The sequence below is a fragment of the Mastigoproctus giganteus genome, chromosome 3, assembly GCF_048544385.1.
Source record: "Mastigoproctus giganteus isolate SK-2022 chromosome 3, ASM4854438v1, whole genome shotgun sequence".
Taxonomy (NCBI): domain Eukaryota; kingdom Metazoa; phylum Arthropoda; class Arachnida; order Uropygi; family Thelyphonidae; genus Mastigoproctus; species Mastigoproctus giganteus.
This window is the reverse complement of record NC_143577.1, coordinates 184,838,211-184,864,712: the sequence shown is the minus strand read 5'-3', so window position 1 is coordinate 184,864,712 and position 26,502 is coordinate 184,838,211. Positions and strand designations below refer to the sequence as shown.

Sequence of the window (26,502 nt, the reverse complement as noted above, 5' to 3'; positions counted from 1 at the left end):
AAATAAAAATGTTTTCATACTTTTCTGATCTTGTTTCTTCAATTTTTTCCTTTAACATCATAATCTGCAATAAAATTTCCAACATTTAAAAACAGGAAAAAAACACAAAAAAATACATTTTTATACATATACATACCTGCCAACTTTCAGTAATAAGAAAATATTTAATCTAGACTGGCTTTCAGAAAGCCAATCTATATTATGCAAAGTTTAAAACTTTTGGGAAAAGTACATTATAATGAGAATTACTACATATGCTTTAGTTTAAATTAGGCCTAATCATCACACTGCTATATCAAGAAACAAATTTAAAAACAACTGAAAATACATATAATTTAGTTGCTGCTACTTACCTATATATTTAAGGTTAATAAAATTAAATCAATATCAAGAAACTGATTAATATTATGGCAGCTTATCCAAACACCGAAAAAGAGAGAGACTCAAAAATAAAAAAAATTCATATTTGATAGTTTTTCAATTTGAAATTTAAAAGAGATACCCAATTTTATTATTATTTTTTTAAATGGACTCTCTCCCCACCTCCCTCCCTCCAGATAACAATAATTAGACTAATCACATTTTGTATACAAAGTGAATGCTATTAAAGTGAAGATAACACACGAGAGTGTTATGTAAAAAAAAAAAAAACATATGTAAAGTGTGACAGGGAAGGGGGGAGGTTTAATATAAAAATGTTTTTAATAAAAAAAAATTGACTTTTTTAAAGTAAAAACATATTTCACAATTGTGAACATAATAGGTTAAGAATAAGGAGACAAACACCAATAGATTGACAGTAGCCACTGGCAGAGGTGAAAGAGATTCTTGCACTGCTTCTATTAGAATGAGCAGAAGCCTGAAAAACAAGATGCATGGTATTTCAGAAACTGCTGGGAGCCATTGCGGTACAAGTAAACACATGGGTTGTGTTAGGGTAGCTAAGAATAGAAACAGGTGCAGGTATACTTGCGTGTACACCAATGCTAGGAGTTTAGTAAATAAATTTGATGAATTTGAGGTATTGCTCAAAACATCAAAGGCAGATATTGTTGGGATATCAGAGACGTGGTGTCACACAGATATAAGGGATGCAGAACTGCAATTTGGGGAGTACAACGTCTACCGAAAGGATAGACAGGAAAGGAAGGGGGGAGGGGTTATGCTATTAGTTAAGAAACATAAAAACCAAGGAAGTGAATCCAGTCGACATCGCCGGACAGTGCAGTGTTGAGTCAGTTTGGTGTGACATAAGCATTGGGAGATCAAAATTGAGAGTAGGAGTGTGCTATAGGCCTAATGACTCTGATGAGTATAATAAGGAACTGTACAGGGAAATAGAGTGGGCCAGTAAATCAGAGAGTCTTATAATGGGAGATTTTAATTTCCCAGATATTGACTGGAATTTGGGGGCTGGTTACTCACACACTAGCAGGGCTTTTGTGGATTTATTGGATGATTGTTTTCTACATCAACATGTTCGGGAGGCAACTAGAGGGAGTAATACTCTTGATTTGATTATCAGCAGTGATTCTTCATGCATTAAGAATCTGCAGATAAATGAACCATTAGGTGGCAGTGATCACAGTGTGCTGAAGTGGGATTTACTCAAAGAGGTAACTACCATTAGGGGTAAAGGGAAGGGTTATTGCTTCCGTAAAGGCGACTACGATGGACTGAGACAGTATTTAAATTCTATACAGTGGGACCAACTGATGATGTTACCAACAGCAAATTCAAAATGGGAAGCATTCAAAGAACTTATCTTGGAAGCTACTAGGCTTTACATACCAACTAAGAAATATTGTTCAAGGTTTAGGCCAAAATGGATGTCAGATGAACTAATGAGGCATATGGCAGAGAAAAAAAATGCATGGGATACTTACAAATTAACACATGACACAGAAGGCTATGATAGATACAAGTTGATATGCAACCAAGTTACAAAGGAGGTTAGGCAGGCGAAGACAGATTACGAGAAATCCTTAGCAAGGGATGCAAAGAAAAACAGCAAAGAGTTCTTTACTTATGTAAACTCTAGAAGGAAGGGGATGAATCAGATTGGTCCACTTGATATTGATGGGTCAACTGTTGATGATCCTGCTCAGGTAGCTAACAAACTAAATGAATATTTTGCATCGACATTCGCACATGAGGAGTTATTCAGCAAGGGGAATGCCAGAGGTGTATTCAACTCTAGCAGTAAGCTACAGAATCTTGAAATAACTGGGAGTAAAGTGGAGGAGAAACTGTTGAAGATAAACACAAGAAAGGCACCCGGGGTGGATAGGATCTATCCAGTTATATTAAAGGAGGCAGCAAAGGAAGTAAGCAAACCCTTAGCCATAATTATGAGAGCTTCCTTGGACTCAGGGGAGGTACCCATAGACTGGAAATGTGCAAATGTGACCCCAATTCACAAAGGAGGATCAAAGGCTGACACAAGTAATTATAGACCTGTGAGCTTAACTTCTGTTCCAGGAAAATTAATGGAGGCACTGGTCAAAGAAGCACTGCAGGATCATTTAGACAAGACTTCAGTTATAGCTCAGACACAGCATGGTTTTGTTAAGGGGAAGTCTTGCCTGACCAACTTGATTGGATACTATGATGCAGTCACAAAAGAACTGGATGCAGGGAATAACTTTGATATTATATACTTGGATCTTAGAAAGGCTTTTGATACTGTTGCACATGGAAGACTGCTACACAAATTGGAGCAGTGTGACACTGGAGGCAAATTGCTGCTATGGATAAAGGGGTGGTTGAGGGGGAGAAGACAGAGAGTGGTAATCAATGGACACTGCTCATCATGGACTAATGTTATTAGTGGGGTCCCTCAGGGCTCAGTATTGGGTCCATTATTGTTTTCTGTATTTATAAATGATATTGATGATGGTATATCAAGCTTAATGTCCAAGTTTGCAGATGATACAAAGGTTGGCAGGGTTGTCAAGGACACTACTGACACTATGCTGCTGCAACAGGATCTGGAAAGGTTGAGCAGATGGGCTGAGAGGTGGCAAATGAAGTTTAACATTGACAAATGTAAAGTACTACACATGGGAAACAGCAACCCCAGAGCAACGTATCAACTCTGTGGTACTACACTGACAGTGGTTGAGAATGAAAGGGACTTGGGGGTGGTTGTTCAGGCAGATATGAAGTTCTCTGAGCAGTGCAGACGGGCTGCAAGAGTAGCTCATGGAGTATTGTCAATGATATACAGGAATTTTTCCAGCAGGGATAAGGAGGTGATTATTCCATTGTATAAGGCGATGGTGAGGCCACACCTGGAGTACTGTATACAGGTCTGGAGGCCTTATTTCAAGAAGGATGTAGAGCTGCTGGAACGAGTACAGAGAAGGGCAACAAGATTAGTGAATGGAACAAAGGGGTGCTCTTACGAAGAAAGGCTTAGGTTTTGCAAATTACAGTGTCTGGAGACTAGGCACCAGCGAGGTGATCTGATAGAGGTGTATAAAGCCTTGAATGGTTTAAGCATGCTCAATGCTGATGGGATTCTTCCTCTAGCCAGAAAAATCACCTGAGAGGGCATAAATTCAAATTGAGGAAAGACAGATGTAGGATAGACGTGCGGAAATTTGCCTTTAGCCAGCGGGTGGTTGGTTGGTGGAACAGACTTCCATCCCTTGTGGTGGAGGTTGATAGCCTAAATAAGTTTAAGGCTCAGCTGGACAGGTATTTTGAACGAAAAGAGGGGTGAAGTGGAAGTGGTTTTTTTTTTTTTTTTGGCTGATGCTGCATAAGCTTGCTTTCTTGCATCAAATGCCTCTACTAATGCTAATGCTAAAGAGGTGACATTTAAAAGTGAACAATTTCAAATTTTTTATGCCAATTTTAAGGTTATAAAAAGGCATATCTTATCTCCAGGTGCATCTGTTGGCTAGAAGGAAATCTGCATGCACATCAGAGGGTTAAAACAGCTTCGTACTAAATACAAAGGTGGATTGAATTGTAATGTCTCTTAGTTAACAAACTCAGCACTAGCTGAAAAGCAAGTTCCAACTAGGTTCTCCATTAGCTAACAATTTCTAGGTAGTGTGTGTCCAATGTGTGATTGTTCATTTAAAAGTTACAGTTTTAAATGGAAGTATCTTTGGACGGAAGGTTTGGGAAGACAAGTGGAAGTCTGTCAACATCTTTTTGAGCATGTAAAAGTGATAACCAGAATTTGTACTTTCAGCAAAAAACTTTGCATCTTTTTTTGTTTTCTTCTAGATGATTTACACTACAAACATATTCCACATCCTTAAAATTGCAGGTTATTCCTCAGTAATTTCAGGTTATTCCTAATCATGTGATGAATCAATGTCAGATTGGCACAAAACAAAATGCAAACCTACTTCCTTTTATTCATTTGGAAATAGAGTGGTACCAGTTTGCATCCTTAACTCATGGAAATAATATTTCCTTTATATTCTGCCACTGTTGTTTCCATTTAAGTAATGCAAATGCAACTGTTTACAAGTACAAAAACAAAATACTATCCAATAAAGTAAGATATAATTAACAATTTGTATGGCAATAAGTGGTAAAGACTGTCGAGTGGTAAAGTCAATAAATATTTCATTGTCAGAAATAGAAATAATTGTCTTATGACTAAAAGAATAATGCTACCTTCCTGTTTAAACTCATTCATGTGCATTACAAGTACAGTGTGGTTATCAACATTAGATAGCAACAATTGATATAATAATGCCTTTTATCAAAGAAATGTATGTAATTGAAAAATGGCATCAGGGCCATCCTGAGCCATTTCAGTACCTGAGGCAAGGATGAATAATTGCACCCTACTGTTAATGATGGCAATGTTGGAAATTATTTAATCTATCTTTTGGAACCCCTTTCAGTTTTTAACTGAGGCAGGAGCCTCATTCGCCTTACCCTCGTCATGGCTTTAAATGGTATTCTCTCCCACTACTACGTTGATATGCAGGCATCTCTATTTCATATTCCTTTCTGACTGGAAGACTGCATAATACAAACAGACAGATAAAATTCCTAATTTCCTCTAAATGTCTAATCTTTAACAGATTTCTTCCTTATGGTAAAAGATGGTGTCCACCAAAAAATTCCATTTGAATTACAATGAGTAAGTCAAACAGCAGACCACAAAAATACGGATTTTTTCTAAATGGATTGTAACCATTAGGTCTTTTCCAAATAGCTCCAATGCTGTTATAGTGAAACATTATTAACAGAGAACTCTTTTAAAGTATACTTATGTATCAAGAGCTCCTGAAGGTGTAATAATCTTTTAATTAAATGACTTTCAAATAAAATAAAATAGCTGAATAAAGAAAATGTAATAAGATCATGCTGTTTCTTTACTAATATTCACCTCAGACAATGCTATAAGTTTAGACGTTGTTGTTATTTGGTTTTTTAGGAGCATTAGCAACTAAGGCCATATTGCTCCGGTGCGGTGGTCATTCCCTGACCTTTCCGCATGTTCCGTATTTGGTGGTGACGGGCTCGAACCCCGGTCTAATCAAGAAGGGTGTGCTACACACTGCTGCTCCTTCCCACCTGGCTACGGAGGCGCCTGTATAAGTTTAGACAATAACGCTAATAAGGGATTACAGCTGCAATCCCTCATTAGCAACAGAATTTGCAAGATAAATTTAGATTACTCAGGTTTCAACTACAATGACTTATTATTATTATTATAATTTATTTATAAATATTTATAAAGAAATAATAATATATAAAACTTCATATATACATAAAACAAGGTTAGGTAATATAAAAATTACTCTTAGTAAATTATGAATGTGAATAAAAATACCTCTCTTTCCATTGCTTCAATAGCAGCTTCAGCTTCTTGAAACTGCTCATGAAGTACTTCCATTTCAGCTGCATGCCTCATCTGCTGTTCAGTCAAAATTTCATTATGCTGTAGTTCTAAATTTTCTAATTCCAGCTTTAGCCTAGTTCATAACAAAACAACATTCACATTTATTACTTTTATATCCATAAAGATATAAAGCAGTTTTCATTTAAAGAAGAAAGATCATAATCATCATCTATACAGTATAATAGTGTAAGCGCCTTGAAATAATAGCTATCAGCAATGGTTACACAATTGTCTCAGATATTAATACAGTGTAAATTAAAAAGTATGTACCGAATAAACAGCACTTAGTCATTATTATTATTTCTTCCTGAGAGGGGATTCCACCCCATGATGGGTACTGTTACCAAGGGGACAGGGTGGTTGTTATCTCTGGTGGTAGTAGTAGTAGTAGTGTCATGTGATGCAAGAAAGCAAGTGTATGAGCTCATGCAGTATCAACCAAAAAAAAAAAAAAATCACACCATTCCCTCCAAATGCCTGTCCAGTTCCTCATTAAATTTATTTAACATAACTTCCACAATGACAGATGGAAGTTTGTTCCAACAATTAACCACCCGCTGGCTAAAGGCAAATTTCTGCACATCTATTCTACACCTGTCTTTTCTTAATTTGAATTTATGCCCCTTTAGGTTCGTAATCTGAACAAGTGGAAGGATCCCATCAGAATTCAGCGGGCTCAACCCATTCAAGGCCTTATACACCTCAATCAGATCACCGCACAGGTGCCTAGTCTCCAGCCACTGCAATTTGCAGAACTTAAGCCTCTCTTGGTAAGAGGATCCCTTCATTGCCCTCACCAATCTTGTTGCCCTTCTCTGTACACGCTCAAGCAAATCTACATCCTTACTAAAATGAGGCCTCCAGACCTGAAAGCAGTACTCAAAGTTGTCCCTCTGTATAAGGCAATGGCCTGACCATTGCCTTATACAGAGGGACAATCACCTCCTTTTCCCTGCAAGCAAAATTCCTATATATCATTGACAAAACCCCACGACCTGCCCTGGCAGCCTATCTGCATTGCTCAGAAAACTTCATATCTGACTGCACAATTACTCCCAGGTCTTTTTCATTTTCTACCACCTTACGTGTAGTACCCATGCAGTTGGTACGTTTCTCTGGGGTTACTTATACCCATATGCAGTACTTTGCATTTGTCAAGGTAAAAAACTTCAGTTGCCACTACTTAGCCCATCTGCCAAAATTATCTAGATCCTGTTGCAGTAGCACACTGCCATTACTGTCATTAACAACCCTGCCAACATTTGTATCATCTGGCAAACTTCGACACTAAGCCTGATATACCTTCATCAATATCATTGATAAATAAACAAAACCACAGAGGACCCAAAACCAAACCCTGTGGGACTGCACTAATAACTTTAGTCCACGAAGAGCAGCACCCATTAATTACCACCCTCTGTCTTCTCCCACTCAACCATCCTTTTATCCATTGTAGCAACTTACCCTTAATACCATTCTGCTCCAATTTGTACAATAGTCTTCCATGTGCAACAGTGTCAAAAGCTTTCCTGAAATCCAAATATATGATATCAAAATTATTTTTTGCATCCAGTTCCTTTGTAACCACATAATAATATCCTATCAAATTTGTCAGACAAGACTTTCCCTTAACAAACCCATGCTGTGTCTGAATTATTGCTGCAGTCTTATCTAGACAAACTGTCTAATATCCTATCAAATTTGTCTTGTCTGACAAATTTGATAGGATATTATTATGTGGTTACAAAGGAATTGGATGCAAAAAATAATTTTGATATCATATATTTGGATTTCAGGAAAGCTTTTGACACTGTTGCACATGGAAGACTATTGTACAAATTGATCCTGCAATGCATCTTTAACCAGTGACTCCATTATTTTACCCAGAACAGAAGTTAAACTAACTGGTCTGTAATTACTCGTGTCACCCTTCGATCCTCCTTTGTGAATTGGGGATACATTTGCACATCTCCAGTCGGTGGAAACCTCCCTTGAGTCCAAGGATGCTCTCATAATTATGGCTAAAGGTTTGCTTAGTTGCTTTGCCACCTCCTTTAATAAAACTGGATAGATTCCTTCCATCCCAGGTGCCTTTCTTATGTTTAACTTCAACAATTTCTCCTCCACTTTGCTCTCAGTTATTACAAAATCATTAAGCACCCTGCTACAATTTGATAACGTGCTGCCATTTTCAAACCTTGACTCCTCATGTGTGAATGTAGAGGCAAAATACTCATTTAGTTTGTTTGCTATCTGAGCAGGATCATCAACAGCTGAACCATTGATATCAAGTGGACCAATCTGATTCATCCCCTTCCTTCTAGAGTTTACATAAGTAAAGAACTCTTTGCTGTTTTTCTTTGCATTCCTTACCAAAGATTTCTCGTAATCTGCCTTCACCTGCCTAACCTCCTTTGTAACTTGGTTACAGTTCAACTTATATCTATCATAGGCTTCTCTGTCACGTGTTAATTTATATGTATCCCAAGCATTTTTCTTCTCTGCCATATGTCTCATTAGTTCATTTGATAACCATTTATGCCTAAACCTTGAACAATATTTCTTAATAGGTATGAAACTTTTAGTAGCATCCCTGATTAATTCCTGGAATGCTTCCCACTTAGAATTTACTGTTCGTAGCATCGTCAGTTGATCCCAGTGTACAGAATTTAAAAACTGTCTGAGACCACTGTACTCACCTTTGCGAAAGCAAAAACCCTTCCCTTTACCCATGATGGTAATTATATCTTTAAGTAAATCCCACATCAGTACACTGTGATCACTGCCACCTAGTGGTTCCTTTATCTGAAAATTCTTAATACACGAATGATCATTGCTGATAACCAGATCAAGAGTATTACCCTCTCTGGTTGCCTCTCGAACATGCTGCTGCAGAAAACAATCATCCAATAAATCCACAAAAGTCTCTAGTGTGTGAGTGACCAACCCACAAGTTCCAGTCAATATCTGGGAAGTTAAAATCCCTCATTATAAGACATTCTGATTTACTAGCCCACTCAATTTCTCTGTACAACTGTTCATTGTACTCATTCAAGTCATTAGGCCTATAATACACTCCTACTCTTATTTTTGCTTTTGCAGTGGTTATGTCACACCAAACTGACTCAACAGTGCACTGTTCATCTATATCAACTGGATGCAGTTCTTTTGATTTTATGTTATCTTAATTAACAGCATAACGCCTCCTCCATTCCTATCCTGTCTATCCTTTCTGTACACATTTTACTCCCCAAATTCCAGTTCTGCATTCCTTATATCTGTGTGACACCACATCTCTGCTATCATAACAATATCCGCCTTTGATGTCTTGACCAACACTTCAAATTCATCAAATTTATTTACTATACTTCTATCATTGGTATACATGCAAGTATATATGTTCCTATTCTTATTATTAGTTACCCTAACGCATCCCATACACTCACCTATTTCATGATGATTGCCATCAGTCCCTGAAACCCCCAGCATCCCTCACTCCAGGTCGCTACTTATTTTAATAGAAGTTGTGCAAGAATCACCTTCACCTCTGCCTGCAGCTACTTTTAACCTTTTAGTCTGTGAATCCCCCCCCAAGCTAGCAGTTTTCCGACCCACCTAACAATGCCTCGATAGATCAGCAAATATTCTTGCACCCTTTCTATTTAAGTGTATCCCATCCCTGTAGAAGCAGTCTCTCCTGTTAACAAGCACAGATCAGGCTGAAAAAAATTTTACCCCTTGAGCCTTGCACATTTCCTCCAGGGCCGAATTGATTGACAAGGCTCTCATCATGTACTCCCTCCTATCGTGTCTGGGCAGAATTGCAGACACTTGAAATTTAACCCTAATTCACAAATATATGAATATATGGTTTTATTGTTAGTCAAGGAACTCTCTGACTCCTACAGGTGTTCAGGATTGTGACTTTCTGGAGTTCCTAGTATGTGTTCTCTGGGAGACCTATTGATATTAGGCTGTTATGTAGGGTCTTTGGCACCATACCGGTGGTTGACACGATGATTGGGATGGTCATTACTTGTTGCATATGGCACATCACTTTGATCTCCTGTTTTAGGGTTGTTTACTTCCTGATCTTTTCCTTGTGGGTTTTCTGGAGGTTGCCAGTGTTGGGCACCACAATGTCAATAAGATAGGTAGCTTTTTTCTTCTTGTCAACCCCAACCCACAAGCTAGTACAGCTTGTGGGTTGGGGTTCATACTTATAATATGGTACACTTTCTTTTATTGACTAGTATTTCCTCACTAGCTTCTGATATATTATCCTGGCTACAGAGTCTTGTCTACGAACATACTCAGTCTGGGTGATCACCTTGCAACTTCCAGTAATGTGTTGAATCATTTCTGAGGCCAAGTGACATCGTCGACACATGTCATCTGACATCTGGGATCCTTTGCAATATATTTTCTATAGTTCTATATTCTATATTTTCTATATATGGCGTTGATTACCTGACCTTGGTTGGCGAGCATGAATCCTTCAGTCTCTTGGAAGAGCATCCTGCTCGTGAACCACTGGAAGCCATTTTATCTATGCTATCTATCAATTTTATTGATATTATTATTATCTTATTCACACTCAGTTTACCTACCAGATGTTATTGACTGGATTTGATCCTTTAACTATCAGACCCTTCCCAAGGGTCTAAGATAATCAAAGCTATCATCATAAAATATGGGCTGTGCCATGTAGGGCTGCTTTATACAATTGGCAAATTGAAATGAAATTTTATCTACACCTATGACATTCAGGTGATATTCTAATCCTTTTAGAATAGCCTCAAGAGTGCCAACAACTATGTACACTGCTCCAGGTCTTTATATCTTTTTTAGCTGAAAATCTGAATGAGTATTTTGCATCTACATTGACACATGAAGAGTTATTAAGGAAGGAAAATGCCAGAAGTTTATCAAACTGTAACAGGGTGCTTAATGATTTTGTAATAACTGACAGAAAAGTGGAGGAGAAAGTGTTGAAGTTAAACATAAGAAAGGCACCTGGTGAGGATGGAATCTATTCAGTTATATTAAAGGACTTGGCAAAGGAAATAAGCAAACACTATGCCATAATTATGAAAGCATCCTTGGACTCAGGGGAAGCCCCAACAGACTGGAGATGTACAAATATATCCCCAGTGCACCTAGTGAGGATGGAATGTATTCAGTGATATTAAAGCACTTGGCAAAGGAAGTAAGCAAACACTATGCCATAATTATGAAAGCATCCTTGGACTCAGGGGAAGTCCCAATAGACTGGAGATGTACAAATGTATCCCCAGTTCACAAAGGGGGATCTAAGGGTGACATAAGTAATTAATTCCAGTTAGTTTAACTTCCGTTCCAGGGAAAATAATGTAGTCACTGGTTAAAGACGCGATGCAGGAGCATCTAGACAAGACTGCAATAATAATTCAGAGACAGAATGAGTATGTTAAGGTCTTGTCTGACCGATCTGATTGGATACTATGATGTGGTTACAAAGGAACTGGATGCAAAAAATAATTTTGATATCATATACTTGGATTTCAGGAAAGCTTTTGATACTACTGCACATGGAAGACTACTGTGCAAATAGGAGCAGTATGGTATTAAGGGTAAGTTGCTACAATAGATAAAAGGGGAGGGTGGTTGAGTGGGAGAAAACAGAGAGTGGTAATCAATGGACGCTGCTCTTTGTGGAATAATGTTATTAGTGGATTCCCCCAGGGTTCGGTGTTGGGCCCATTGTTGTTTTGTATATTTATCAATGATATTGATGAAGGTATATCAGGCTTAACATCCTAGGCGCCTCCGTAGCCAGGTGGGAAGGAGCAGCAGTGCGTAGCACACGCTTCTTGATTAGACCGGGGTTCGAGCCCATCACCACCAAATACGAAGCATGCGGAAAGGTCAGGGAATGACCACCACATATCCCGGAGCAATATGGCCTTAGATGCTAATGCTCCTAAAAACCAAAATAACAAATAACATAACTAGCTTAACATCCAAGTTTGCAGATGATACAAAGGTTGGCAGGGTTGTTAATGACAGTAATGGCAGCATGCTACTGCAGCAGAATCTAGAAAATTTGGGCAGATGGGCTGAGAAGTGGCAAATGAAGTTTAACATAGACAAATGCAAAGTACTGCATATGGGTAGAAGTAACCCCAGAGAAACGTGCCAATTATGTGGCGCTACACTTAGAGCGGTAGAAAAAGAAAAAGACCTAAGAGTAATTGTGCAGTCAGATATTAAGTTTTCTGAGCAATGCAGACAGGCGGCCAGAGCAGGTCATGGAGTATTGTCAATGATATACAGGAATTTTGCTAGCAGGGAAAATGGGGTGATTATCCCTTTGTATAAGGCAATGGTAAAACCACGCCTTGAGTACTGCATACAAGGTCCGGAGGAATCATTTTAGGAAGGATGTAGAGTTGCTTGAGCATGTGCAGAGAAGGGCAACAAGATTTGTGAGGGGGAACAAAGGGGTCTTACTAAGAAAGGCTTAAGTTCTAAAGATTGAAGAGGCTGGAGACCAGGCACCTGCAAGGTGTACAAGGCCTTGAATGTGTTGAGCACACTGAATTCTGATGGGATTCTTTATGTTGCTCAGATTAAGAACTTGAGGGGGCATAAATTCAAATTGAGGAAAGCCGTTTGTAGAATAGATGTGTGGAAATTTGCCTTTAGCCAGCAGGTCGCTAATTGCTGGAACAAACTTCCATCTGTTGATGTGGAAGTTCAAGGAGGAACTGGACAAACTTTTAGAGGGAACGGATGTATGAAATTGTTGGGTTTTTTTTAGGTTTTTTTTTTTTTTTTTTCTTGGCTGATGCTACATAAGTGCATACGCTTGCTTTCTTGTTTCACATGCCTCCATTACTATTACTATCTATTCCAACTGTTCTTGTTTGACTTTCTGTCCCTGGGCATTGTGATATTGTTTATTTTCAATCACTGTTAAGTTGGATGTATTATGAGGAAGGTGTCTGCCTGTTCTTATTCAAAAATCCCATAGCACTTTGGACTCATTGTTCTCCAGCTTTTGTGGAGAATAATGAAATCAAATTGTCAAACCACCAGTTTTTGCTAGATGGTAAATTTTATTTTTTGCAAATATTCAATGCATCATCGTGGCCACTCTCTTATGCCTCTCTAAATAATCCATCTTACAAACTTATTGCAACCACATACTGTTTCAACTGTTCAATGTTCAACTGTTTCAACAGGCTAAGAGTAGAAAACTTGCTTCTTGTCCTAATGGTAGCCAAGCATTCTGGTCTCTTGCCAAATCTATTGACTGCAACTTTTGCCCATCTCTGCTCCCACCTCTGCCAAAACCAGATGGTTCTGTTGTCACTTCAGCCAAGGATAGACCTGACCTGCTAGCATCCCATTTTTCTTCCAGCTCATGTATTAATGATCTTGGTAAAACACCTCCCACCATTCCCAACATGCTCCATTCAATGCCTCCTGTGGTCTTCCATCAAAAGGATGTCAGAAGGATTTGACGAATTTTGATGCTAAGAAAGCTCCAGGTCCTGATGGTATTTCTCCACTTGTTCTCAAAACCTGTGCTCCTGAACTTACATCTGTTCTTTGCCGCCTTTTTTCACTTTCTTATTCCAAAGGGGTTTTTTCCTTCTGCTTGGAAATTTGCTCATATCCAGCCAGTTCCTAAAAAGGGTGACAAATCCCTCCCATCCAATTATCATCCCATTGCAATTACTTCTACTCTTTCTAAAGTAATGGAGAAACCAATTAACCGCCAACCCTTAAACTACCTAAAAACCTTCCGTCTGATCAACGATCGCCAGTATGGATTCCATCAGTGTCGATCCACTGGTGATATTCTGCCCTATGTTACCCATTTATGGACAAATTCAATGGAAAAGTTCGGTGAAACACAAGCAGTTGCTCTTGACATCTCAAAGGCTTTCGATCGTGTTTGGCATAAAGGTCTTCTAAACAAGCTTCCATCTTATGGTTTGCCAACTGATTTTGTAATTGGTTATCCAGTTTTCTCTCTGATCGCTCACTGGGGGTGATGGTAAATGGCTCTCTGTCTACTGACTTCTCCACTAATGCTGGTGTCCCCCAAGGTTCAGTTATTTACCCCACTCTTTTCGTCTTGTATAGTAATGACCTTCTTGCATTGACTGGATATCCTATCCATAATTTTGTTGATGATAGCACATTGCATTCCACTTTCCAATCAGCTTCAATTTCTTGAATATACACTACCAATTCCTTAAATGATGATCTCCAGATAATTCTCCACTGGGGCAAAGACAACTTAGTTGATTTTAATCATTGTATAACTCAGTCTTGTCTTATATCTCACAGAAGGATTCTTCTGCTCCTATGCTTATTGGTGACACTCCGATTTCTAGGAAAAATGATATATCTCTTTTGGGGATTACCCTGACTTCTAATCTCTCTTGGCACAAGCACATTACAAATATTGCTTCCTCTGCATCTAAAAAACTTGGTTTTCTCTTTTGCTCTCAGCATTACTTTACTTTCAAATAGCTGTTCACTCTGCACAAATCGCAAATCTGCCCTACCATGGAATATTGTTCCCACATATGGGGCGGTGACCCCAAAATATCTCTCAGGCTTCTAGATTCGATTCAGAAGAGGGCAGTTAGGTTAATTAATGACTCCTCCCTAACAGAGTCTCTCCACTCACTGTCTCATAGATGTACTGTTTCTGCTGCATGCCTTTTCTACACATACTTCCATGGGCACTGTTCTTCTAAATTGGCTTCTATAATTCCCACTCTCTCTTTCAAAACAGTCCAAAGACGTGCCGCCACTAGCCAACATCCATTTACTGTCCAACTTCAAACTCACAGAATCAACTTTTCATCTTCCTCTTTTATTCATTCGACTGCCGTTTTCTGGAACAACCTTCCTTTGTACCTTTTTTCTGAAAATGACAGTCTACAGAAGTTCAAGTCTAATGTCAATAAATAGGTTCTAATACCTCTTGTGTTTGAGGTTTTCATATAAAAAAAAAAAACCCTGCACTTGCTGTCCTTCTGGGTATTGTCAATCTGAACCTTTATTGCATTAGTGCATAGCACTTGTTCTTGCACTGCTAATATAGGGCCCTGTGGTTTTTTTTTAATGTCTCCTTTTTTAGCCACGACCATGTCTATCAACTTTTCCTTCAATGGCACTAATACATTAGCTATGCAGTGTTTCGTTATGCCACTAATCTCTGTCCGTCACCAGCTGCTGTTTTTTTATAATCCTCCTTTGTTCATTTCCCTTCAATATGCCTTCTTTTCTGACTTCCTTTAATTTTCCGATGTACTCCACTAATGATTAATTCTCTTCTTCTACAGATTGTTGGACTTGCAAAATTCCTTGTCCACCTTCACAGTGTGGGAGATACAGCCAATCCACATCACCATGTGGGTGAAGAGAATGACTGATAAGTCATTATCATCCAGGTCTTTTAGTCAAGGCTTTCTAATTCTGTCCAAGTCCAATCTACAATTCTGGCAGTGTATCGATACTGAATGATAGGACAGCCCAGGTATTAATGGCTTTGCGGTATTCTCACCACTGTGTTTTGATTTCAGGATCTTCCTCACCCTTCTGATGTGTTCCCTGCTGATGTGGCTCTTAACTTTTGAATATTTGATGTTATCTCCTTGTAGAATACCTAGGTACTTGTAGGCTTCATCTGCTGTGAGGCTTCTAATATTGTTATGATCAAGCATTTTGATTCCTTCTGCAAACGTGAATTTTTCTTGATTGATTGCCAAAGTTGTGCATTTATCCAGCCCAAACTCCATTGCAATATCAGAGATGCAGATCTGAACAGTATTAAATAGTTATTCTATTTCGGGTGGTGACATTCTGTACAGTTTCAAATCATCCATATAACGAAGATGGGAAAACTTTGTTGATGTTTTCAATGTTTGATAGCCATGGCCTGTTCTCCTCAAAATTACTGATAGTGGTATCATTGATATTATAAATAATAATGGTGTGAGTGAATTGAATTCAGGGGGGGGGGTTCTATACTACACTCCTACTCTCAAATTTATTTTTCTCAGTGCTTATATCACATCAAACTGACTCAACACTGCACTCGTTAACCATGTCAACTGGATGCATTGCCTTAGATTTAAAATGCTTCTTACCTCTCGCATACAGTCTTGTCTTTCCTGTATACATTGTACTCCCCATATTCAAATTCAGCATCACTTAAATCTGAGCGATACCAAGTCTCCACTATTCCTACAATGTCTGCATCTGATGATTTAATCAGTACTTCAAATTCATCAAATTTATTTACCATTCTCCTAACTTGTACATGCACATGTTTTTACTCTTAGTTACCCTAACACAGCCCATGTATTTATTTGTTCCATGATGACCGATGGCCTGAAGTGCTAAACACCTTGCTTTCCAGGCTGCTGCATGTGTCAATAGTAGCAATGCAAGTATCACTTTCACCTCTGCCTGTGGCTCTAGTTAAGCTATTAGTCTATGTATTCCCCAAAGCTAGCAGATTTCCAACCCACCTATCACTGCCTTGATAGCATCAGCAAATATTCTTGCACCCCTTCTATACAAGTGCATCCCACCCTTATAAAAATAGTGCCCTCTGTCAACAAGCACAGACCATGCTGAGAAACATTCTACCCTATGAGATTTGCAAATTCTCTCCAGGGCCAAACTGATTGACAAGGGCTCTCAACATATGCCCCTCCTATCGTGTCCGGACAGAATTGCAGACACTTTCAAATTCAGTCCTAACTCGTGACTTTTCCCCAATACTGCCCTGTACTTGTTAAGAAAGTTCTCAGACCTCCTATTCTTAATATCATTAGTACCAATGTGTACAACATTATCACCTTTTGTGCCCTTAAAAGGTGATATCTGCTCTACAACATCATCTACTTTTCCTCCTAGCAAGCACACCTTGGTCATATTCCACCTACTCTCCTTGCACAACATATTTTCCATTTCCCTGTCAATAGAGTCACTGAAAATAACTACCTCCTGTGGGACCAGTGCATTCTGCATTAGAGATTGCTGCTGTGTTGTCTGATGCACAAGTGTGAGCTCTGGTGTTGAGTTGGGCAAAGATCCTGCTTGGTAAACTTCATATTTATTATTATTATTATTAGCTATATGGTGCAAGAAAGCCTGAGGCTTATGCTGTACCAGCCAAAAAAAAAAAAAAATCCAGAATTACACTGAGAGAGAGAGAGAGAGAGAGAGAGAGAGAGAGAGAGAGAGAGAGAGAGAGAGAGAGAGAGAAAAGTAGAAGGGAATCACCAAGAAAGAGAAGAATGATGATATCCAGCTCAGGACCCTGGGTGTGATGAAAAGTCATGGGCCCGTCCAGGATTTGATTGTTACTGGTTAGTTTGACTCCATTATCTTGCTCACCATAGAAGTTAACTAGTGTATATTATCCTTTGAGTTCTGCCTTGTAGATTAGGAAATCATTAAGACAGGATTCCTACAAATTTGAGACACTGCAGCACACCCCTAAAATGATAAATGAATTTGTGATATAACCACAAATAAAACAATTACTATACTTTACTATGGGGACAGATGTGGTAATATTACTAAGATTTATGAAAGAAGGAAACACTAAGCTGCATTACAAACACAGCAAAATCCTACTGTCTTTTTAAGGCTACACTTGATAAGGTGCAATACTGCTCCTATAATACCAAGGCAATGCAAAAATAAAATGAAATAAACAGAAATAAAATAAGGAAGATAAAACAATGCAATACTCACCTCCAGCGCGTGAACACGCAACCCTCAGCCCAAGGAAATGCATGCCTACATGCATTTCCTTGGGCTGAGGTCCAAAGAATAAACACTATGTTTTTGTAAAGTGAATAATAAATAGAAAGAAACGGGAACTCAAAAGTTCAACCTTTAAGTCAATGTTAATTTGCATATCTGCACTTGGTTTAGATAGACCTGTTAATCAATTGGTCATGTTTAAATTTGCATTTTTGTTTGCTTCTATTTCCACTAACCTATATAGGTTAGTGAAAATGTATGTCATGACCACTCACCTATAGAAGTTAGTGGCCATGACACAAGTTTTACTTCGGAAATTTGAGTTCTATTCATTATTACCAGTTAGTTCATATTAGATAGGGATATCCATCGACACTTCTCTGGGTAGCAGTCAATGACTGAAATACAATCCTCTTTGGACTTCACAAGAGCTGATATCCCCTTTAAAGGAAGTTCCCAGTTTTTTCTATTTATAAAGTGCAGTATTGTTCATTATCTTCCTGTCGTGTGTGTGTGTGTGTGTGTGTGTGTGTGTGTGTGTGTGTGTGTGTGTGTGTGTGTGTGTGTGTGTGCGTGTGCGTGCGTGCGTGCGTGCGTGCGTGCGCAAAGCAGCAAATTTATATCATCTTACATTACATGCCTATTTACTTCTTGGAGTGTATCTAGATGTACTGGGCTTGCATGACCAATATGGCGCTGTTTTAAAGCCTCCATTTCATCTTCAAGATGATGTGCATATTCCTCTGTTCTCTCTCTAAGTCGCCGTTCTTTAGTTGCTTCTGTTTGAGCTTCTTCTACACGGGCTTCCAGCTGAAATATAGAAAATACAATCTACACTGAAGTCATAAATTGTGTAATATCCTTGTAGCCACGAATGTTAACATAGAATTTTGACAAACATATAACATATTATTAATGACAATGAAGAAAGCATATCAAGTTTGCAGATTATATAAAGGTTAGCAGGGTGCTTTATGAGGTAAATGTTTAGTAATTCGACTACAGCAAGATCTAGAAAAATTAGGCAGATAGGCTGAGAAATGGCAATTAAAGTTTAACAAAAACTAATGCAACGTACTGAAAATGGTCAGCAATAATCTCAGAATAAAATATCTTCTGTATGGTACCACAGTCAAAGTAGTGGAGAACATAAAGACCTGGGGGTAATTGTACATGAAGTTCCCTGAGCAGTGCAGATGTGCTGCTAGACGAGCTCATGAGGTATGTTATATATAGGAATTTTGCCAGCAGGGATAAAATAAGCTTGACGTAGCCAAGTGGTCAGGAGCCAGAGTGTATAGCATGCGTTCCTTGAGTGGACCGCGGTTCGATCCTGTGACTACTAAATACAATAAATATTTGTATTGATGATTTATTGTAAACTCTACTGACTTGGTTGTCGTGTCGGAGTATAAACAGAAAAAATTAAAGCGGTGATTATTCCACTGTATAAGGCAAAGGGTTTCCATAGGCCAGCGGTCAGGAGCGGGAGTGCAGTAGCACACGCTCCTTGAGTAGACTGGGGTTCAAGCCCCTGACTGCTAAATACGGCCGATCTGCCAATCCGCACTGGAGCAGCGTGGCAGATTATGGTCCATTTCTCTCAACGTGAATTGTTGAGGAGGCTTCCATCCTGCAATGGGTTGATAATGGCTGCCGTTTACCTTTTTTTTTTTTTCTTTTTTTTTTAATAAGGCATAGGTTGGGCTATAAATTCAGTACTGTATACAGCCTTATTTTAGGAAGGTGTGGATCTGTTGGAACACAGAAGAGCAACAAGGTTAGTGAGGGAAACAAAAGGATACTCTTACTGAGAAAAACTTCAATTTTGTAAATTACATGGAGCAGCACTGGAGCAGCGTGGCAGATTATGGTCCATTTCTCTCAACGTGAATTGTTGAGGAGGCTTCCATCCTGCAATGGGTTGATAATGGCTGCCGTTTACCTTTTTTTTTTTTCTTTTTTTTTTTAATAAGGCATAGGTTGGGCTATAAATTCAGTACTGTATACAGCCTTATTTTAGGAAGGTGTGGATCTGTTGGAACACAGAAGAGCAACAAGGTTAGTGAGGGAAACAAAAGGGTACTCTTACTGAGAAAAATTTCAATTTTGTAAATTACAGCATCCAGAAACTAGGCACTGCAGAAAGATCTGATTGAACTGTTTAAGGCTTTGATTGAACTGATTGTCTTCAAACAGGCCTATGGGGGCTGGGAAATTCCATACTGCAATAATTAAAGACAAACACCAGCCAAAGAATAAAAAAAAATTTTTACTATAAAAATAATAAAATAATGTGATACACTATCGGAAGACTAAAATATTACTTTAAATTACGATGAAATAAACTACGATAAAACGTTAAAAATATAGCTGAAAATATACCGAAGCAATAAAATTATCTATAATAAACTGGATTAAAAGCGACAAAACCTGAAGCTTTTGGAGACTGCTGTCTCCTTCTTCAACAGTATACTATTACTGCAATGACACATCCTTAAGTAGCAGACCCATGGCACTCATGCACGTGGTCCATCAGACACATGATCGGCATTCCCCACGCGCGCATCGGAAATGGAAGTGGCTCGGGAGCATGATAAACAGACCCGGTCAACCCGGGATGACCGGTTCTGTTTATCCGGCATTGCAGATCAATGTTAGAGGAAATGGTTTCATGGTATTAATAAGTGCCTGTCTGTATGTGTTGAATATGGTGAGAGCCCATTAAGCAACATGTCAACTGCTATTTTTATATGGTGGATATATCAAAATTTAAAAAGTCTGCAAAAAAGCTGTAGAAAGGTCTTTACAAATAAATTAGTATTAGTTTCTTTTATTCTTTCATAACCCAGAAGAGTTGCAGCTTTATATAGACAGTTTTTTCAATATAATACTATATTAAAATATAAATGCACAAGGCATAATATGATATTTGCTTAAAATATACTATAAAATATTGGTGTAAATACACCATAGAGAGCTCATAAAAAAAAACTACAATCATAGTGTAAAGGTATCAATTTAATTGTATCTCATATTGTGACTACATTCACAACGAGTTACCATGTATTGCACTACCTCGAATAAGTAATGCTTTTCTAATAGAGAAGACTATTGTTACTTATTCTCAGTGGGCACCACCACCCAGATGGCACTGTTTCAAGGCTTTTTGGCCTATCATTAGTGGGTAGGCAGGTACCCTGGTGTTGCAATCATGCCAATCCAATTTTGAAGTTAATTCCACAATATGAGAGATGCCAGAAGGTGTACAGAATAATACACTATTAAAATATAAATGCACAAGAAAAAATATGACCATGATCGTACTTTTTATTTTATGAGCTATCTATGGTGTATTTACAACGATATTTTATAGTATATCTTAAGCTCGTATCGTATTGTGCCTTGTGCATTTATATTTTAATGTAGTATTATTTTGTACACCTTCTGGAATCTCTCATATTGTGGAATTAACTTCACAACTGGGTTGGCATGATTATAACATCGGGGTACCTGCCCACCCACTGACAATAGGACAACAAGCCTTGAAACGGTGCCATCTGGGTGGTGGTGCCCACTAAGAATAAGTAATAATAGTCTTCCATATAAAGCATTACTTATTCGAGGTAGTGCAATACATGATAACTCGTTGTGAAGGTAGTCGCAATATGAGATACAATTAAATCAGTGCCTTTACATTACGATTGTAGTTTTTCTTTTATGAGCTATCTATACTGTATTTACACTGATATTTTATAGTATAAATAAAAGTTTGAAAGCTTCACAATGGGAATATACAGCCATCTTGCCGTGCCCTCTATTTATATTTAAGAAGAATATGGAAGTGTGAAGCATGTATTAGAAGAATGTATTAAATATGACCACTATAAATGGGATAGCTATAAGAACATTAACATGCTAGAGTACCTCTTGGAATTATACAGTGGTTTCATTAAGTTCCCTTGCTTTTTCTGATCAGAATTAGAAGAGAAGAGAATAGTTTGCCGAAATTCAGTTGCAACCAGCACACATACCACAATAAACAATCTCTTGGTTCCAAGAAACAAAGTACTGCTTTCACTACTCCATATAATGTTGGGACTGGTCAAATAAATTTGTTAAAACTTTGAATTTTCATCTTTAGACATGTACAATCTAGTGAAAAGCGGCATGTTTATTGGTCATGTTTATATGGAGAAGTGGTTGTTGAGTTGTGTGCTTGAACTTGTTCTTGACGGAATATTAATGATGATGAAGTTAAGCAGATGTTAGCCTCACAAGGAAGCAAACAAAATCATCAATGGTGAGCAAAATGCCTATTGGTCATTTCACCTGGTAGTAAATGGCTTTCTTTGTAACACTGAGTGAAAATTAAATTGGTCTATTGACAAGTTGACTGAAAATTATGAAAATGGTACAAAGAATGTTAACTCAAGCTCCATTATCTGAACTCTCTTACCTAGATATTTTCATTTCGAATCTGAGCAATGTCAGTGAAGAGCAAGGGAAAAGATTCCACTAGGACATATAGTCAATGGAGAAGGAACTGAGATTAAGTTATGAAGGGCAATTATAGCTGATTCTTGGTTGAGGATGACCACAAAAGAGTCATTCATATGTATGCGTTTAAGGAAGTTTTTAAAAAACTTTCTATTTCTTTAGTTTCTATTTTTTAATTTGTGATTTTTTTTTTTTTTTTAGCTTGTTGTCTACTTCTAGAAAAAATTAATACTCTATTCAATACAGAAGTTAAATGTTGTTAATAAAGTTGCTATAATATTATTGCATATTTACTTTTTCTTTCTGGTCAAAACCATTTTGATGCTTTCCAAAACTAAGGTTATACACCAAAAAATGCAGATAAACAGAACCTTTTTTTTGAATTTTTTTTTTAATATAATATAATGAACTTGCACATTCTTTACTTCTTTTCAGTGGGACCAAGTAATGCTAAAAAAAATGTAAATGCCAAATGGGAAGTTTGTTTGTAATAGGATTTTTAGGAGCATCAGCAACTAAGGCCATATTGCTCTGCCAAATGGGAATTTAGAAAATTATATTTTATATACACACCGTATAAAGCTTTCATTATCAGAACTATGTAATAATGGTATAAAGTGCACAGAAACAGATAGTAATTAAGCTAATTACTTATTATTTATGCATTGATGAGATGGCCCCAGAAAAATTGCATATCAATATCTAAAGATGGTAATTACCATTAGTTTTATAATTAGTTTTAAGAGTTTTAAAATTCAGAAATCTAAGTGCTGCTTGCACATAGATTTTTGAATGGCATATTGTTTTACATTTCAGTGTTGGATATTACTATCTAATATCAGCTATCATCATAAATATAGGCTTGAAAAAATAATTTTCACATTTACAGTAATATATATATATATATATATACAGTGGATTCCGGTTATTTGGGCCACCAGTTAATCGGGGCAGCCGTTTATTTGGGGCAAATCTTAAAAAACAGAACCCAATCGAGAAAATAGCCAGGGTTTACTTCACTTAATTGGGACAACATGCCGTTTAATCGGGGCAGGAGACCGCAGCACTGGAGATTACCCTGCAATTGTCTCTGACCGTACTACGTGGTTCGGCCTGAGTTCTGGAGGTCACAACCATAAAACAATAAAAGCAATTAGCAGTCACCTGTTTATTGGGCTTTTCTGTTAGTGCAATCTTTCATAAACGAATAGTAAACTCGATCTTATTGAATTTGCGATAATACCGACAGCTGGCATTCTGTGGGTTATTGTGATGAAATGTGTTTACACTTCCATGGAATCTTCAATGATATAAAAAATGAATTTTCAGAATCTTCTCTTCATTCCTATTTTTAAAGCTTTGTAAAATTGTTACTCCGTTCTCACTTGTGCGTATCCTGTTACTTGCAATTTGTGTATGCCGTGTTCTTTGTCATTGATTCCTTATCATTTTACTGTTTTAAATTTTAATCCGTATAAATTTTAAACGTATATTCTTCCGATTTTCACGTATCATTTAATTTTTTAATTGGTAAGGTAACAAAGGGTAAATTTGTGCTTAATATATCTTTACTTTTATAGCTGTGAAAATAGGAGGAATAATATTCCTCCTCCAAATTCAATTCACAAACATGATCACAATGACCAGCGCTTACTACACATCATACAGTGAACGGTACTTTATCGTAACGTGATTTGACTGTACAGCAAATCAATTGTAAAGCATTAGCATTAGCATTAGTAGAGGCATTTGATGCAAGAAAGTAAGCTTATGCAGCATCAGACAAAAAAAAAAAAAAACCCACTTCCACTTCACCTCTCTGTTCGTTCAAAATACCTGTCCAGCTGAGCCTTAAACTTATTTAGGCTATCAACCTCCACCACAAGGGATGGAAGTCTGTTCCACCAACCACCCGCTGGCTAAAGGCAAATTTCTGCACGTCTATCCTACATCTGTATTTCCTCAATTTGAATTTATGCCCTCTCAGGTGATTTTTCTGAGCTAGAGGAAGAATCCCATCAGCATTGAGCATGCTTAAACCATTCAAGGCTTTATACACCTCTATCAGATCACCTCGCTGGTGCCTAGTCTCCAGACACTGTAATTTGCAAAACTTAAGCCTTTCTTCATAAGAGCACCCCTTTGTTCCATTCACTAATCTTGTTGCCCTTCTCTGTACTCGTTCCAGCAGCTCTACATCCTTCTTGAAATGAGGCCTCCAGACCTGTATACAGTACTCTAGGTGTGGCCTGACCATTGCCTTATACAATGGAATAATCACCTCCTTATCCCTGCTGGAAAAATTCCTGTATATCATTGACAATACTCCATGAGCTACTCTTGCAGCCCATCTGCACTGCTCAGAGAACTTCATATCTGCCTGCACAACCACCCCCAAGTCCCTTTCATTCTCTACCACTGTCAGTGTAGTACCACAGAGTTGATATGTTGCTCTGGGGTTGCTGTTTCTCATGTGTAGTACTTTACATTTGTCAATGTTAAACTTCATTTGCCACCTCTCAACCCATCTGCTCAACCTTTCCAGATCCTGTTGCAGCAGCATAGTGTCAGTAGTGTCCTTGACAACCCTGCCAACCTTTGTATCATCTGCAAACTTGGACATTAAGCTTGATATACCATCATCAATATCATTTATAAATACAGAAAACAATAATGGACCCAACACTGAGCCCTGAGGGACTCCACTAATAACATTAGTCCACGATGAGCAGTGTCCATTGATTACCACTCTCTGTCTTCTCCCCCTCAACCACCCCTTTATCCATAGCAGCAATTTGCCTCCAATGTCACACTGCTCCAATTTGTGTAGCAGTCTTCCATGTGCAACAGTATCAAAAGCCTTTCTAAGATCCAAGTATATAATATCAAAGTTATTCCCTGCATCCAGTTCTTTTGTGACTGCATCATAGTATCCAATCAAGTTGGTCAGGCAAGACTTCCCCTTAACAAAACCATGCTGTGTCTGAGCTATAACTGAAGTCTTGTCTGAATGATCCTGCAGTGCTTCTTTATCCAGTGCCTCCATTAATTTTCCTGGAACAGAAGTTAAGCTCACAGGTCTATAATTACTTGTGTCAGCCTTTGATCCTCCTTTGTGAATTGGGGTCACATTTGCACATTTCCAGTCTATGGGTACCTCCCCTGAGTCCAAGGAAGCTCTCATAATTATGGCTAAGGGTTTGCTTACTTCCTAAAGCGGGAGTCCATTGTATTTTTAACTTTTTTTAAGTGAAACTTCGGATAATTGGGGCAGCCGCTTAATCAGGCCAAAATGCACTAGTCCCCGATGTGTCCCAATTAACCGGAATCAACTGTATATACTTTATTTCTTATTTTATGTTTTTTTTTTTTGCTACAATGAATTAACCTTATTTATTTATTATATTTTTGATTTTTAAGTTGGTGCTATTGATAGGTGGCAGTAATTATATTGCAATAGTTAACAATAAAAATTATACACACGTTATTTAACTTAGGGCAGGGTCCTAAGTACTTTAGGATCCATTTTTTTGTTGCAGGTGCAATTATAACATGGATGCACTTCAGGAATTTTAGCCTAATGATGCTGACTAACAATTTAGTATGGGCTGAATAAAAAATTAGTGTGTTAGTTGGTTGCCATTAACACACTAATATTTTAGTCAGCACCATTAAAGTCTAAATGCCTGAAATGCTTCCATGTCATAATTGCACCCACAACTAAAAAACGGATTATAAATTACTTAGGATGCTGCCTTAAGTTATATATATATATATATATATATATATAAAATACACCCACCCACCGGTGGTGATAATAAATAAGGTACATTACTTCAGCTTGCTAAAGGTAGATAACTTTTAATGGTAGAAAGATGATGTTTAGAATGGATACTTATCTTATTATTTTAACAGCACCAGGGCTTGTTGCTCATACCAATTTTATGTACAGCAGGCCCTTGTTATAATGCAGTTTGTTCTACTCTGATTTGCTATAACGCTGTTCTTATATTATAATCCACATCTCACTCTAATGCTGTCACAACTCATTATAATGCTCTTTTACCTGCGTACTGATTAAATTTTTGGCATGTTTAATGAAAACATTTTATCTGACGTAGTCAATAGCTTGAAAATGAATAGCAAAACAGCATTAAAAAGTTTCCCATGCCGACTTGCAAAATTTTCCCACTCTCAGTGAAATTTTCTTCCATGATAATTTAATTGCAGTACGGTGGCTTCTTACGTAGTTCCAAGATCAATATTTTAAAAAATGATCAAGTATATTGCTTGTAATATTTGCATTATATGCATTTATCCGAAGTATAATC

General features: G+C 37.8%; 1 protein-coding gene across 1 annotated transcript in view; it reads right to left on the bottom strand.

Moving 5' to 3' along the window:
- LOC150088463 (serine/threonine-protein kinase Genghis Khan-like) overlaps positions 1–26,502 on the bottom strand; it is a 905,682-nt gene that overhangs the window by 495,492 nt on the left and 383,688 nt on the right. Inside the window, exons 16-18 of the mRNA XM_090370169.1 lie at positions 18,312–18,481; positions 5,813–5,954; positions 21–64 (exon numbers count right to left, since the gene is read on the bottom strand). Of these exons, the coding sequence (XP_090226295.1) occupies positions 21–64; positions 5,813–5,954; positions 18,312–18,481 (356 nt within the window). The remainder of the gene's footprint in view (positions 1–20; positions 65–5,812; positions 5,955–18,311; positions 18,482–26,502) is intronic.